Genomic DNA, 17502 nt, shown 5'->3' with positions numbered 1-17502 from the left:
GAATTTCACTGCTTTTGAAACTATAACATCAAAAGCATTAGCAATCTAAAGATTAGGAGTGAAAGAAGTTTGGGAGCAAAGGAATTATGTTTACCCTTCAGCATCTTCCTTTCCCCTAACTCAGGAAGGAATCTGACCCAAATCTCTAAAACAGCGGAACACTAATTGGCCTGCTTGGTGGAAATGAAACGTTCATAGGATCCACTGAAGTGACTGAATCGTGGTTAAAATCCAGAGTGTTCCCACCTTCTATAGTAAACAGAAATAACAGCCCCTTTGATCAGTTCTGCTACAGTCATCCATGAGGAGTTCCCAACGCAGAGTTCTCCAAACAGGGCGGCTCCAATCTCCAAGTCACATCCTCGCGCACTCCGAGTTTCCAAGTCAGGTCTAGGTCTAATCATCTCCTGGGAACTACCGAGAAATGAACTAAAAACACAAACTGTATTCCACGTGGCCTCAGGAGACAGTATTACTGTTGCTCTCAGGAAAACTACCCCCCTGGAAGAGTCCGCAGCCCACCACCGTGCGCCACAGAAAGCAGAGGACCTCGGCCCCACTGCTCAAACCCAGGAGCGCCCCTGCCCACCCGCCACCCCGTCCGTCCCGTCCTCCTGCGGCCGGACCGCCACTGCCAGACACGGAGGAGCAGGTGCTGCGGAGCAGGCGGGGTATTGGGGGGAGGGTCTTTACTCAAGTCATCTCAGGGGGGCCTGTTACTGACCGCCCGGTCTAAAATTTCAGTTTCTCCTCCCGACATGCCATGTCATGCTTTGTTTTTGCTCCTTAACACTTGCCAACCCCTGATACGCTACGTGTTTCGCTCATTCACTGGCTCTCAGGGCGGCCCTGGCCATGGGAATATAACCTCCACAAGGGCGGGGATTTGGCTGCTTTGCTCGCTGCCGTGTCTCCAGAACCCAGAACAGTGCCGGGCACACCAGAATTTCTGATCTTTCCTCAAAACAGAGTCACAACACCTGGTGTTTGTTAAAAAACAACAGAGGAGGAGAAAGGAGGAAGCACAGTGGTAGACGGGCGGGAGTGACCGCGGACAGGCCGGACAGTGGAGCTGGGTGACAAGCGCAGAAGGGTCCGCTGCACCCCTGGTTACTGCGGGGCACGCTTGCCGTCTTCCATAATAAACATTAAAAAGAAAAACGTCTCACGTCCTTCACGCTGCGGCCTTCGCCTTTCATCACCCACCAGTCAGGAACGAGGTGTCTCTGCTGAGCAGGGTGGCAGATGTCCCCAATGTCCCCGATCCTGTCCCCGAGCTACTGCTCATGGGAGGAGAGACGGCATGAGGCAGGCACTGGCACAGGACTCGGAAGTCACAGTTCCCGGAGCTTGGCTCTCGTGGCAGAACAAATCTGAAGATACCGATGTGGAAAACAATTTTCCATATGTCCAGACCTTGTGACTCAGAATTTTTTTTTTAAAGCAAGGGATGGACGGGCACAGAGACGAGTGGTTACCCCTGCAGGGGAGGCAGGCAGGTGAAAATGAGCGTGAACAACCCTCTGATTCGTACGTTAGGTAGGCTCACAGCACCCCATTTATGATGATATGTCATCCATAACTCAGGAAGACCACAGGTACGTCACATCTGTGTGCATCAAATACCTCATACAATTAGGTTATATATAAGAGAAATAATTCCTCCACAAGCAAGTACACAAATGTATCATAGTGTAAGTAAAACAACTTTACTGAAGTTGTGATAATGAATATACTTCCTCTAATGGAAAGCTGAAGGTAGCTAAGGTGCTGAGAAGGCCCAGGTTAGCTAAGGAGCTGAGAAGGCCCAGGTAAACCTGGCGGTCTTCTAACAGCATCCAAGGACAAGCCTGGGGAATCGGCTGGCTTGTTCTGGCGGCCGCGGTCTCACAGCCTCAGGCGGCTGGGTCACATGGCCTTTTCTGACACTGAAGGCACGGCAGGTTGCTTGCAAGAGACAAAGTGTCAACAGTCTCCTGAGTGAAGCACCGCCCCCCCCTCCCCGCCCCATCCCTACCTGGAGGTTCTCTATTATAAGTTGCTTTAAAAATAGCCCTGGCTGGCATGGCTCAGTGGATTGAGCACGGGCTGCAAACCAAAGCGTCGCAGGTTCGATTTCCAGTCAGGGCACATGCCTGGGTTGCAGGCTACAGCCCCCAGAAACCACGCATTGATGTTTCTCTCTCTCTCTTTCTCCCTCCCTTCCCTCTCTAAAAATAAATTTAAAAAAAAAAACAGCTTTAAAAAATATATACAGAAACAGCCCTGGCTGGCATAGCTCAGTGGATTGAGCACAGGCTGCGAACCAAAGTGTCAATTGAACCACAGGTTTAATTCCCAGTCAGGGTACATGCCTGGGTTGCAGGCCATGACCCCCAGCAACTGCACATTGATGTCTCTCTCTCTCTCTCTCTCCCTCCCTCCCTTCCCTCTCTAAAAATAAATAAATAAAATCTTTAAAAAAATCTATACAGAAACAGATCACTTCTCCGAGAAAATCAGCACAGGGGGAATATGCACCCAGGAGACCACCAGGGCTCGCAGGAAGTCAGGGGCTCGTTAACAAGACCCTCCAGGAGCCGAATGAATTCCCCTGCGAAGACGGGCCAGTCCGGCTGCTCTGCTCCTCGCTAGATACCCGGAGCAGCGCCTGCCGACAGCCCCTCCCCAGCCAGCCACCTCTGGCCGCCTCTGCACTTGAACGAACGTGTGAAGTTCATCAGGAGAGGCATCGCCCACTCACACAGAGGGAGGCCCAGATTTGACACTGTCTGCTCTAAAAAGAGAAACATCTTGCTGGCGAGGGCACCGGAAGGTGCGGCCACATGTCCTCGTCTCTCCCGAGGGACGAGGGCCTGCCGGGCTCCTGCAGGCGGGAAGAGTGACACAGCCAGCACTCACGACTGTGTCGTGACGCGGGCGGGTGGTTCTTAGGGACACAAACTCCACGTTCACGTTGGTTTTGCTCAGGGGGAAAACAGACATCATGCATCACCTCTTTGCTTTCACACAGCTCGTGAGTTTGCTCCAGACACCTCTGAAAGGGAGTGAGGTCCCCTTTTACAGAAACTAGAAGTAGTTAATGAATGTCCTGGGCAGATCTGGCATTTTTTTTTAACTCAACATAAAATTATTGGTTTCCCTCTTTACATAAAAAAGCAAGAGACAGCTTGTGTGTTCCTTTGCCACCCTACTTCTAAGTTCCAAAACAATGTTAAGATGTCTAAGGGCATCATCATTGACATGTTAGACATTTATAGTCCCAGCCTCCTGAAACATCCGGTGACAGGCTGTAACCAGGGACAAAAAGGCTGCAGACTCCCTGGGGCAGGCAGTGGCCGGTGGCTTCAGGAGACAAGCTCTAGCCCAGACCCCCCCAACAGGAACGGGCTCTGTGTCCTCCCCTGTCAGAGACAGGAGGCCAGCTCGGAGTTCTGCAGCAGTCTGTTGGGGACGCGGGGCATCCTCACCGCGACAGCTCCCACCGTTCAGGCGCCGCAGCCCCAGAGCTGACAGTCGGTCACCACGTTTAGGGGAGGCTGAGAAAGACCGCAGAGTTCCAACAGGCTGCACAGCAGAACAAACAGAGTCCAGAGAAAGAAGCAACAGACCCGTAGGGCTGGGGACCACGGGGCGGTGCTTTCTGAAGGTCGTCTCCAAGGTCGAGGGTATCAGCAGGAAAAGACCGTAGCTGGAATGACTGGCCACGAAGGCCCAGGATAGATGGACATATCGCTCACAAACGCCCTACCTGCTTGAGTCTAACGGTGAGCACTGAATGGACACCCTCCAGGTGCTCATTATCTTTCAGATGTCTGAGTCGTCATCCGTTTGCGATGATGATGCGAGAGTGCTCCGTGAAATAGCAGGGGACAGCAGACACCCTGGGGTCAGTGTTTCTGTGGTGCTGGCCGAGCTCCAGCTAGCTGTGTGACACCAGGCAGGTCACTCCACCTTCCTGTGTTTCAGAGTCCTCATCGGTAAGATGAGGACAGTGGTTCCCACCTCGCGGGACCAGTGCAAGGGTTAAAACAGGAACGATGGACACGAGGAATGCAACGCTGACCAGCGCACGGCGTCCGGCAGAAGGAAGGCTGCCTGCGTGTGGCGGGCAGGGCAGTACCAGGGGTGCGATCACTTACAGTGTTGATTTGGACATTTCACCTGACGTGATCCCCTGGCGTGCTTCAGTGGGATACTGTTATGTTACAGAATGGCGTGCTTATGGTTTTGTAATAAAAGGTGTTGTCGTAAGAGAAGGGTGTTACTTGTGCCAGACCCTGGCATCATAAACGCTTGCTTAATGGTAGCTGCTACTACTGTCCATATTTAACAGGCAGAAGAGTAAGTGTGCAGTTTGTGATCTCCGAAGACGACTCATCCACACTACACTTCACAACCGTCCGTCACACCGGGCCCCCTGCCACATGGGGCAGGGCTGGGGGAAGGGACCGCACGGCACCCCAGAGGCGAGGGCAGGGGGTGGAGCACATGCTGAGTCACAAAGAGCAGGAGCTGAGGTCCAGGACAGCCACTACTCAAAATACCCCAAAGTCACAAAGTCAAAGTAGCCTTTTCGTGTCAGAAAATCCACTCATTCTCCCCAATTCCAAATCAGTCCCTCTTTTCGAGCACACAGTTCTTACAATTCAACCTAGGGGCGCGTGTGGACCCCTTCCACCCTGAGGACGCAGAGGGCTGGGCGTCCAATCAGCTCTTGTCTAGGGAGCTGCGTGGCGCATACCCCTCAGCTAGAAGGACAAACCGGACTTCATCCTGACCCTTCCGATGAAGCTCTCTCCGGCAACACCTGTGCTAATGACACAGGCGTCAGGGGCCACATGTGGCTGCTGGACAGAAACCAGATTTTCACTTCATTTAATTTTCATTCATTGCAAATGTGAAAGTCGCCTGTGGCTAGCGGCTCCCACGGTGGACAGGGCAGGGGAGTCAGCCAGGAAGGGCTGCGGTCGGCAGCACCGAATTACAAGGCTGGGCTGGACAGGCGGGAGCGCGGGGATGGGTCAGAGGGGTGTGTGCAGGGAGGGGCCAGCCCGCATCTGGCCCGCAGGCTCAGCTCCAGGGCGCGGTTCCCCATTCCCTTCACAGACAGAGAACCCCTCTTTCTAGCACCCTTGGGGAGTCTCAGACACTTAAGGGTCATTTTCTGCTCTTAGGAGAAATAAGACCAGCTGAAAAGGAAGGAAGGAAGGAAGGAAGGAAGGAAGGAAGGAAGGAAGGAAGGAAGGAAGGAAAGGAAAGGAAGGAAGGAAGGACTTTACCCAGGATAATACATAATGTCCCCTGGTACTCAGACAATAAATATTGAATTCTGGCAGTTTTGCCAAAGCATGTAAAATCAATGGAGTGTTAAACTATCGGTTATTTTACGCTGTGTTGTAGGCCTTGCTTCAGCAATGTCACAGGTGTGTGGAATGCACAGGGCATTAAAATGATTCAATAAATGATTTAAAAACAACAACAACAACAAATTACACAGAGAGAGTAAACCACATTTTCCAGTTTAAGTGAAGAAAATACACTCGAGCCATCGCAGAAGAAACCACCGGGCCTGGGTCGGAAGCACCACACCCGCCCCGGCACTTCGGAGACAGCAGACCGCGTTTGCTAGGGGAGGAGCGGAGCTGCAGGCAGCACGTGGCTGCTTCCACTCCACCACCGCGCTGCTGCCGCCTCCGTGAACCACACGGCCTCGGCCCTGGGCCCCGAGCCGCGCTGCGGGGAAGCACAGAAGGTCCCCTACGACACCAGCACCATCACCGTGAGAAAGTTCAGCAACACGCATCCTCACTTCCAGATCCCGAGACGGGTTCCTGCAAATCCTTCCCCAGGGAAAACTGTCCCAAACCACCATGAACGTTTATTTCCACGAGGATCCTCAGAGCCTCGACCTGAGAGTCATTTTGGGTGCGCTCTAGCGCCCCCCCTCCCTCCCCCTCTCTCCTGAGCCCCACGGCCCTCTTTCTGCCTCCCCCTCCCCCCTCCCCCCTCCCCCCTCCCCCCTCCCCCCTGAGCCCCACGGCCCTCCTTCTGCCTCAGGAACTTGTTTCCTGCGCCCGCACAGCCCAGCAGGTTGGCTTCTGCTTCCTCTGTCACGTCCTAAATAAACTTTCTCTTGTAACTTAAAAAGAAGAATCATTTCGACGAAGGCTCCTTTGGGGTTCAAATGTGTATGAAATGTGGGATTCAAAGTGGCAGGGTTTTAAGATAAGCACCTTTTTCTGCCGCAGAGCTCTAACCCCAGGAAAGCTCTAGGATTCTCCAAGTCTCTCTCCCAAACTCTGAGATGCACGAAGGACAGCTGGTCCCTGCCTTGATTCAACTGCTCTGAACTGAGCCAATCAGGCGCTTACTTGTCCTGTTCTCCTTCTTCCTTAAGGAACTCCCAGTATCTAACACAGTAAGCATGCACTCCTCCTGATACAAATAACTATTTCCCCGGGGATCTGTACGCAAAAATCCGTCTTGGGATTTCGCCCGAGAAGATCGGTTTTACTCAAGTCCCACCACGACTTGCTTCCCACGGCGAGACTCCAGCAGCCAGACGGCTGCCATCGCGGCGAAATGTCAACGGCCATGTATTTAAATCCAATCCTTCCGTATGCGCAACGGAAAAGCTCTCACTGCTTGTCCTCCAAAAAACAAGTGAACTGTTGTACGTTTTCCTGAACTAGTAACACGCAGCATCCAGTTAAAAATTCACAGCAGAACCAGAGAGAGAACCTGTGCTCTTACCTCTACCACCGTGGTCTGCGCAGCTTTGCACATGGGCAAGTTGAAATTCCGCGCGCTTTTCCTGCGGGGGGGGGGGGGGGGGGGGGGGTAATGAGACCAAAAATCAGAAGTGTCTCCTTCAGCTTTCACTGTAGACTAAAAGAATTTCTATAGGCTAAGATTCAGTGAATCTTTTCAAGAGTATATCCTATCTTTTGCTAAGTATTTTCTTTTTTTTTTAATATTTTAATTTGCCCTGGCTGGCATAGCTCAGTGGATTGAGCGCGGGCTGCGAACCAAAGTGTCGCAGGTTCGATTCCCAGTCAGGGCACATGCCGGGGTTGCAGGCCACGGCCCCCAGCAACCACACATTGATGTTTCTCTTCCTCTTTCTCTCTCTCTCTCTCCCCCCCCTCCCTTCCCTCTCTAATAAATAAATAAATAAATCTTTAAAAAAATTTAAAAAACATGTTTTCAATTAGTTTATCTTCAATTTAAAGTTTTATAAATATTTTATAAATAAAAACAATATGATACCCACTTCCTTCAATTATAGAGTTTTTATGGGGATGAGGAAAAGAGGAACTATTTTTTATGTTTAATATATAGATTTTACACAGATAAGTAAGATGGATATTAATGCATGTATTTGAAATTGAATCCATTAAATCTTTTAACTGGGGTGCCATTTTACTTCTATAGTTAAATGGTTCACTAAACTTGCTCCTATTAAAATATTAAGGAAAAGCAGCAAGTGTTTCATGTGAGAAGGTATAGCAATTATGTTCCCTATTAAAGAGAAGCCTATTGCTGGAATGAAATGAAACATTCACTGGTGATTTGTGAGTCACCGATAAAGATCACTCCGGAGAACCAATTTCTAATGACATTTCTGAAAGTAGAACGCCTACATAAGACCCTGAGGTATAAAAATCTCGAGAAGGTGCCAATTTTGCTGACGCTTTGGCATTCCCAAGTCACTAAATTGATGCACTTCCTCTAATCATAAAAATTTAAATATATTTTTGTTTCTGAGAGTGTAAATTAAGGGCAAAGTTTCTTTGGGGAAGGGAAGTAAGTTTCCAGCACTTCGAAGCCGCCAGCGTTTATTTCACTCGGCCCTGAGGACAGGTGCAAGGACCTGTCTCGGGTGTGGCCAAGAGAGGAGCCCTGGCGAGCTGTCACACATTCCTGCCGGATTCCGCCTGAGGGTCCAGCACCAAGAGCTCCCAGGCAGGGCAGCCAGAGGCGGGGCTGGCAGGGCTCTCCCGGGTAACGGTGGCCTGGACACACCTCTGTGCCAGTCGTCCCACTAAACGTGAAGGTCATCCTAGGCGTCAGGGTCTTAAGGACCTAGGTTACCTGACCATTGGTGATAAACACGCTCATTTCCCACCAGAGCTCCGTGTCTACTTGAACCACAGGCACGAAGTCCATGCTTACGGTAACGGCCCTCGTGCAGTCTTCAGACACCAGAGCCAGGCAACGGGGCATAGGGTTGGTTGGTGGAAATACTTTAAATAATCCTTCTACCTTTGCTACCACACAATTTCATTATTCTTTTTTAAGATTTCGTTTATTTATTTTTAGAGAGGGGAAGGGAGGGAGAGAGGGAGAGAAATATCAATGTGTGGTTGCCTCTCGCACGCCCCCTACTGGGGACCTGGCCTGCAACCCAGGCACGTGCCCTGACTGGGAATCAAACTGGCGACACTTTGATTTGCAGCCTGAGCTCAATCCACTGAGCTATGCCAGCCAGGGCTCATTATTCCTTTTTTCTAAACAGCAACTCACTCAGCTTGGCAAACATTACACCAAAGTGCCATGTACGGTAGACATGAAGCAAAATGTCCTCTGTAACTGCCAAAACTAGCTGTCATTCCAAAAACAAGTTGAATTCAAGAAACCAAATATAATATTAATCTTAATATTAAGTTCTTCAGAAATGAACAAAAACAACATGAGAATAGCCACTGAGACTTGAATTGTGTTTGCACAAAAATGCATTTGGCAAAGGTAAAAATCTGCTAACTACTAAAAGTAGTTAATGACAATATGGTGAGAAAAAATAATTTCTGTCACCTAATAGGTGAAGTTTTTAATACCAAACATTTTGAAAGTCTTAGTTTGAAAACTTTGTGTATTTTAAATTATCGTATAATTTTAAAAGACAACTATATAATTTATAAATCCCAAATATTAAATACTTGGCATTAAGCAAGCTTAGGGTGATCAAAAGGTGTTAAAAATCTTTTAAGCCTATGGATTAATATCTTTAGCTATCCAATTAATGAGAATGAAAAGTCAGCATTATTAAGGTTAAACAGCTTTGCAGACAAAACCTTTATGAGCATTTCCTAGTGGACTCCAACTGGACAGGAAAAAACCTGACCTAAATAAGTATTAGCAATACCATTCCTGAATATTAAAGTAACTTACACATTTTAAGACAATACATATAAATATTGGGTTACTTAAAAAGTCCGTTTAGTTTTTTCCGTATAATAAAAGACACATTTTTCATTTTCACCAATAACTGCATTGATTTGGCTACTTTGAGTGTGTCGGCTCTCTCCCACATGGTACAAGTTCATTGCTCTCTGTCTTGATTTGATCGCTATCAACTTCAAATGGTCTACCCAACCATGGAGCATCGTCCAGTGAGAAATCTCCAGCATGAAACTTCACAAACCACTTTTGATACATTCTATCAGTCACAGCACCTTCTTCATACCTTGCGCAAATCTTTTTTTGTGTTTCAGTTGTGTTTTTACCTTTCTTGAAATAATAAAGCATAATATGCCAAAGATGTTGCTTATTTTCTTCCATCTTCAATGTTAAGATGGCTACCCAAAACTTCACCAATTTTCCTGGGGTTTTTTTAATGCAAGCTGATATAACAGCTGTCACGATGCAATCTAACAAAATTGTTTCGAATGAAGTTCAAGACAACTAAGCGCTACTTGAACCTTCTTACGGAAAAAAACAAATGGACTTTTTGGCCAACCCAATTGCAATATCAAAATTAAATATAACTGTGTACTTTTCTCCGGTTTTCAAAAGCATGTCAATATTATAACTGGTCTTGATGACTAAAATTTACAGGGGAAAACATAATTTATACGTGACTAAATGCAACAGTATATAGATTCAAATAGTTAACAAGCAGAACAATGCAGACATCAACCAATCAGAACAGACTCCCAAAAGCACTCCAAACCAGCAAGCCACTGTTCACACACACACACACTCACACACACATGCATGTGGGCATGTTTGATTTTAAGCCATTTTTAATACCAAACACATGAAGACAGACATCCATGTATCATTTAGGAGCCATCGAGTGTCTGAAATGCCTCCCACTAATATTTTTTCAACCCGTCACCCTACCTGAAGATTACGTTCCCTGCACGGTCCGCCTTCCAGGCTTTCACTAGGGCAAAGTCCCCTGTGATCGCTTCCTCCAGAATGAAGTGCTGGCCGTTGAACTCTCTCACCTGCGGGAGACGGAGAGGACATGGTCAGGACTTTGCGCAGCTCCTGTGTGGCCGTGACAGGTGCTCTGACGGAGGCGGCTACACAGGGCGAGAGCTTAGTCAGGGCAGGTTTCTCAGAGGGAAGAGAGTCTGAGGGGAGACCTCCAGGAGGAGGCCACTGGGACTGTGCCCAAGTGCTGGAAGGGGGAACCGAGGGAACAGCATGTGCAAAGGCTCAGTGACGAGTGAGAGCCTGGTCAGTCCGAGGAACTGAGGTGTAGACGGTGTTTGCCAGTATTCATTTCATTACTCGTATGCATGGTTTACCTACAGTCCCTCTTTCCCTGTACCCCAGAAAAAAACTATATATTTTCATGAAGGGACCAAGGTGTTGTCTCATGTATAAAATAGTTATAAAGGTCCATTCATCTCTCCTAATTAACCTATAACCACCTGCTGAGATTTTCATCGAGTTCCTAGAATCTGCAGATGAATTTGGAGAGAACTGACATGCTGTATCTTCCCACCCATACATAACCATATATTATATGCTTATATTAAAAATATAACCATGTATTATGCTTATATTAAAAATATAAGCATATTAATGCACATTTAATATATTTAACTTAATATACATTATACATTATATATTATTATGTATATAATATATATTATAAACTTATATTTAATATATTTAGTAAATATATTAAAAATATAAGCATATTTTTTGAAGTCTCCTTTTACCTCTCTCGATAGTTTTGTAACTTTCACCCCAAAAGCTTTGGATATATTTTTTAGGTTTAATCATAGGTACGTCACAGTTTCTGATGCTACTATGAATGTTACATTTTATTCTATTACTCCTTCTCTTCTGTCATTTCTGGTCCGATGGAAACCTATCGATCTGTGCACCTTTACTGCCTGTGGTCCTACTGTGAGTGAAGGGGAGAGGTGGAGAAGAGAAGCATACAGCCAAACCACACCGCGTCATTGCCAACAGCGTCCAGGGGGCTCCATCCCAGGCGGCGCAGGACGGGAGAGGTGGAAGGCAGAACTCCATTCCCATTCCCACTGCGCCCCCTAGTGGGCGAACTGCGTGCGCTTATGGGAAGCGTGGGGAGCAAGTCCGGGTACATTAACTTCTTTAACCTCGGTTTAAAACTGAAATCCTTTCTGAAACAGCAGCCTCCTTAAAGACATTATCCCACCTTCCTGCTAAAAAAAATTAATTTATGGAGTCACTGATGCATGAGAATGTTATGAATATGAACTAAGACAAATTATATAAAAGATATCCATAAGCTGCCCATCGATACAGAGCTTTTTGAAGAACCTTATGTTTAAGAGTCGCCCCTGCAAACACCAGTGGCGGTGTTCACATTCAGAGCATTTTACACGTACAGATCTGGAAAACCACATATAGGTCTACATACATGCTAACCCAAGGAAAAGTAAAAGATAAAAAAATGGTTTTTTTTTAATTCTAACTACATAATCTCCTGACAGATATACACACTCACGGTTGGTTTTAGCTATGGTTCTAAAATTTAAAAAATGAGGGAGCTGGTTTTGTCAAACTAGCAACCACACTCGCGGGAAAGAGCCGTGCACTCCCCTGTCTCAGCTTCCCGTCAGTCCCTCCTCGGACCCACTCCCAGCAACTCTCCACCGCTCCCGAGAAATCCTCCGCTGTAGAAATACCATCCCTGAAGTTACCGAAGGCCTCTAAGCCTCCAAATCCGACGGTTACTTCCGGGGACTCCACCCCAAGCTCTGCACACCTCTGACCACGCCACCCTCTCCTGTGCAAAGTTTCCCGTCTGTCCAGTCACCGGAACGCCCCGAGTTTCCGTCTCACTCACTAGACACTTCTCCATTCTCCGCTCCTGCTCCTTCAAGGCCTCTTCCCTGCCTTTGGAGACACAAAACAGGTGCTTTCTATCTGCTTTCCCCCCCCCCCAGCGCACAGGTGGCAAACACAAGGCCCTCGGGCTGAATCAGGCCCTCCACCCAATTTCTACCTGGCGCCGAGCTCCTTGCCCCTAGTTAAGGAGCAGTTAGGTTCGTACAGTCCTAAAATCACCTTTGGCCCCTTGAAGGTGACCTTGAGGCTGAGATGGCCCCGGGAAAAGTGAGTTTGACACCCGTGTCCCAGCCACTCCTAGCCCCAGAGACTTACACACTAACGCTGCTGTCTCTGACGCTCCCACCCCAGCTCTGGACGCCCCCCGAGCTGGAGCCTGCGGAGCACCCACCCGCCTTGGAGACGGAATGACGTCTTAAATGCACCATGTCTCTGCCGAGCCCTTTGACTGCCCCAGTGTCAGCCGGTCTCAATGAGCGGCATTCGGGTTCTTGTCTTTTCTTACGGCCACCCCCACTATAAATCCCAGTTCCGAGGACTCCTCACAGGTCCCACTGGTACCACGTTACATCCCCACGTGGACTAATGCAACAGCCTCTCCACCGCTCCCACGGCTGCTGCTCTTGGCCCCTGGGGGGTGGAGGGAGAGAAAACACCCTCCCCTCCTGACAGCGTCAACTTGCCTAAATGTAACTCGGACCACAGCACTCCCTCCAACTTGCTGCCCGCCGCTCACCAGCCTCTGTTAAATCTGAACTCCTGAGATCTGGCTCCTGCCCCTCTTCAACCTCCGGTCCTGCTGCTCTCTGCCTCACTGGCTCCGTTCCAGTCTCACCACCCTGCTGTTCCACACACAGGGCAAGACCGCCTCAGGGCCTCGACCTTCCTCCTTCTGCGTAGGTCACAACCCCATGAACTCTGCCCAGCTCACCCTCCTGTTCCATTCAGGTCTCTGCCAAGTGTCACCTCCACGGTACAGGGCGAGCTTTCCCGGAACCCAACCAGAAACACCGCCTCCCTGGCCACTGGTCACTCTCCGCCCAGCCCTGCCTGCTTTCTCTTCACGGCCCTTCCAGAACGTGCGTGTGTCTCTCTCCACTCCCTGTCCAGTCCCTCCACTTCGGGGGGCTGGGTCTCCAGACCGCCTTTCCCCACCACACTGGGACCAGCGCCTGGGAAAGAGCAGGAGCCCCACAAACACCACTGACTGAAGGAATCACTCACTTCCCATGATAAGCAAGGGAAATAAAGAGCTAACAAGGGTTGCTTCAAGAAATTACTGGTCATACTCCTAGGGGGATCCAGACAAAATCACAAAACGACTAAATTCACGCACGCGACTCCAGAAACAAGTGAACCCAGGTGTTCTGGACAGAGCCTGGTCCACCCTGTGTTTTCCCAGGGTGAGTGAACACCCACAAGCTCTCAAAGTATGAGCCCAACTTTTCTGGGCATCCTTATCTGTATTACGAAGATCCGTTTTAAGGATGAGACTCCTGTCATGTACTTGGCGAAGAACTTTTTGAACTTAATGAGGCGGTAAAGAAAGAAGCGAGACAGAACGTCAGAAATGTTAGCAAAAGCTGAGTCCGTCCGGGTCACCCCCAAGCAGAAGGGCAAAGCTCCAGGGGACGGGCTCTGCTCGCAGACAGCAGGGGCCCCGTTCAGTGACTTTTCACCTCCCCTTGAGAGCAGGTGCAGCGCTGACCCCTCCAGGAGCAGGAAGGCGGTAAGAGACCCCCCCTCCCCCCCCAGCCTGAGTCTCCTCCTCCCTAGAGATGGGCTGGGCATTTCTGCGACCCGAGTTAACATCTTAAGCCACGTGGGCAGGGAGAAGGGAGAAAGATTCTAAGACCACGGTAACGACAGATCGGCCTGTGTAAGTTTAAGAATTGGCTCAAACTGGAGTTACTTCAAATGTCTAGAGTTTCCTTCTTCTCTAACATGTGCGTGAAGTTACCAGGCACAGAGCGAGCCCACGCGTGTCCAGCGCACGGAAGGAAGAAGGCCGTGGGAGGCCTCCCTTCATCCTGCTACATAGTTACAAGTGTCCCCCGTCTTCCACATTGCACACAGACTTGTGAGTTCCTCGGCCTTTTTTTTTTTCTTGCCCACCAATCACAGGAGAGTTCTGCGCAAGAATAACGTCACATATCTATCACACAGCCACTCTGCGCTCCACCTAAGCGTAACCAGCAATTACAAAGGCTCCTCCACTGGTAAAAATCTACCTCCCAAATTAGTTCCGATACCTAAGCTTAACTCACACAACTCATACGGGTTCCAGTTTCTTATCAGGTACTTATTCTGGTTTCTCCATGAGGTTTCAATCACTAGCAGACACTCAGGTTTGGCTGGAGATTCTCCCTGGCACGGTGACATTCACGGATGGCGGTGTTTGTTTTCACAGGGAGGTGCCTTCACACCTACTTCCCCCACGAGCCACCAGAGCCCCATGCAAGGCAGCGGCGCCCCCGATGGCGGCACTCCCTACCTCTCTGGGTTTGCTGGCGATGGCCACGCTGCCGTCCTTGTTGTACTTGATGGGCGCGCCTCCTTCCTGCACCAGGGTCCCGTAGCCGGTGCTGGTGTAAAACGCAGGCACCCCGGCCCCGCCGGCGCGAATCCTCTCTGCGAGCGTGCCCTGCGGGGGAGCAAGCGAGGCCCGTGGGAGGGGCGGTAAGCACACTTCTCATGGGGACACAGAAGCGGTCGCACATCGCGCCCGCTCTCCAGGAGGTTACTGCTCTGAAGGGAACCTAGCGGGTCCATCAGTGCGTTTCACAAACTCTCCTTGCTTAGAAGGTTCATTTAAACCAGGCGCTGCCTCTCTGCGGTGCGGTGCGGTGCGGTGCGGTGCTGCGACAGGCACAGGTGCCACCGCCGCAGTGCGGCCGCGTGGGGCGGTCAGTCAGGGGCCCGGGGACGCCCCAGGGAGAAAGAGCAGCCCCCCAGGCAGGCTTGCTCTAGTCAAGTCCGCGCTGTGACTGGATTCCTGGGAACTTTTTCTGTATGAAATGCTGCTACGTCACATCATTACCAAGTTGGTGAAGTCGGGGGTGATAACATTTATTGTTGACAAAAGTAAAGTGGAGTGGAGGGCTCGGTTTTGGGGCCCACGTCAACATGGAAGATGTGAGCCCTGGCTAGCGTAGCTCAGTGGATTGAGCTCCGGCTGAGAACCAAAGCATCGCAGGTTCGATTCCCAGTCAGGGCACATGCCTGGGTTGCAGGCCACGGCCCCCAGCAACCATACATTGATGTTTCTCTCTCTCTCTCTCTCCCTCCCTTCCCTCTCTAAAAATAAACAAAATCTTTAAAAAACATTTTTAAAAAATAAAAAAATATGGAAGATGCAACCTGCAGACCCCTGTTTTACCCAAACACCTGCAGAAAGCTCGCTCCCCTCTGTGGCGGATGCTTCAAGGCCACGCTCCCCCAAAGACAGGTGCAGGACGTCGATCGCAGAGATGGCGTCGGAAACGGGAACCTGCCGGGTGAACCGTGGCTGCTGTGGCTTTGCAGTGACACCGCCCTGGGGGCGGGGCCAGACCCCCGGCGGGGACTCGGGGGCAGTGGGTTCTGCATGCACGGACTCGCTGTCCTGCCCCGTCTCCGCAAGCCCAGATTCCACACAAATGGCCGATTCTGCGGTTCCTGCGGTTGACTTGGAGGATAATCCTCACACATTTCAGCGAGTCCGTTTGCATGCATGCTTCCAGCACAATTTACATGAAAAATATAATTTACATCACACTTTAAAACGTATCCCGTAGCCTGGGTATTTTTATTAGAAATACCTCCTTCTTCCGTTGCATAGCAACAGAAAATATCAGCTAGACTCCGGGAAAGGGCAGGGGTGACCCACAAAACAGCGTTCTCTCCGCCTTACCTGTCCTGCACAGAGGCACGTCTGGGGAGAAGGAGATAAATTTTAAACCGAATGAGAATTTTCTTACCTGAGGTGTGAGCTCCACTTCCAGTTCACCAGACAAGTACTGCCGCTCAAATTCCGCATTTTCTCCCACGTACGAGGAGACCATGCGCTTTATCTGCTTCGTCTGGAGGAGCAGGCCCAGGCCGAAGTTGTCGACCCTGCCGGGAAACGCAAGCGGCTCCCAGTTAAAGGCGCGTCCGGCAGAACGCGAACGCGACCTCCGTTCAAAACCCTGACCTTGAGCTCATTCGAAGGGGCCCGACCCAGGAGGCATTGCGCCCACATTCCCTCGCAGTCCCCCGCCACCCACGGAGCGCTGCGAGGTGACTATTCTTGTCTTATTTCACAGCTAAGGAAACTGAAGCTCAAAATATTTAAGTGACTTTTCCCCCCAACAACGTGGGGAGTGACACAGCCGGCAGCACGCAAACCCACATCCTTCCTGGGATTGAGCCTCGTCCCTTCCGTTCTTCCCACTGCTCCAGGGTGACCCCGGGTTAGATGAGCAAAGAGATGGGCCGGCCATGCCCTGTGCTGCAGAGGCGGCACCTCGGCCCCACCCTGCCCGGACCCCAGAGACAGGTGTGGATGGAGAACCTCTTTCTGTCCAAGAGGGAGGTCAGGGGCATTCTCTTCTTTAAAGAGAAAACAGCGGACTCTTGAAATATGGACCTACTTACGAGCAACTAGGAATATTTTCCCTATGTCACAGATACTTTGCTCGAGAACATTGAAACACTTAAACATTTTTAACAACAACAACAAAAAAGGAAGTTAATCACAAACCAGTGAAAATATACAGGTAACAAGAATAGCTCTGTATCTAAGTTACATATACTGTGGTGTGATATGTCTGTTGATGTTGAAGTTCAAGTTATTCTCTAAAATGGTGCAGGCAGTGTCGGCTTTCTTCATTAGGCGAAGGTCTCTAAGTGTGTGTCTTTCTTTTCAAAGCAAAATGTAGCCCAAATTCCAAGCGAAGTCCATGTGACGAGACACATCAACAACGGACAGAGTGCTTTTCCATTTTTAGTCACCTTACCCATCTGTGCCACTCAAGAGTCTCAAAAATACTTTAACCAACTAGATGGAGAAAGCATTTCTAAGATAATGAGGAATGCCTGAATGGAAGCTATACAACTATCAAATATTTTTAAAAGAAAAATAGTGAAAACCACAGCGAGGCATTGCTACAAGTACAAACAAAACGGCTGAGTGAAAAAGAAGGCAATACCGAGTGTTGCCAAGGCTGGGGGACCACCAGAACTCTCACATGCACTGACGGGAATGAAAACCGATACAAACACCTTGGGCACACGATCAGCAGCGTTGTTGTGCGTTTCCTACGCTGCGAGTCAGCGACTCTGCTCCGGGCTCTGCACCCAAGAGGAACACACACCGACGTCCACCGGAGGGCACGTGCGAGAATATTCGTAGTGGCACTGCTCGTTATGGCCCCAAACTGAAGCCTCCCGAATGCCCAT

General features: G+C 49.7%; 1 protein-coding gene across 1 annotated transcript in view; it reads right to left on the bottom strand.

Annotated features, from left to right (window-relative positions):
• Positions 1 to 17502, bottom strand: part of OXCT1 (3-oxoacid CoA-transferase 1) — a 125117-nt gene that overhangs the window by 89706 nt on the left and 17909 nt on the right. Inside the window, exons 4-7 of the mRNA XM_028517885.2 lie at positions 16041 to 16176; positions 14576 to 14725; positions 10129 to 10235; positions 6757 to 6817 (exon numbers count right to left, since the gene is read on the bottom strand). Coding sequence (XP_028373686.1) covers positions 6757 to 6817; positions 10129 to 10235; positions 14576 to 14725; positions 16041 to 16176 — 454 coding nt within the window. The remainder of the gene's footprint in view (positions 1 to 6756; positions 6818 to 10128; positions 10236 to 14575; positions 14726 to 16040; positions 16177 to 17502) is intronic.

This window comes from Phyllostomus discolor, chromosome 3 (genome assembly GCF_004126475.2).
Source record: "Phyllostomus discolor isolate MPI-MPIP mPhyDis1 chromosome 3, mPhyDis1.pri.v3, whole genome shotgun sequence".
Lineage (NCBI taxonomy): Eukaryota > Metazoa > Chordata > Mammalia > Chiroptera > Phyllostomidae > Phyllostomus > Phyllostomus discolor.
The sequence above is the reverse complement of the archived record's forward strand: the minus strand, read 5'-3'. Positions and strand labels throughout refer to the sequence as shown.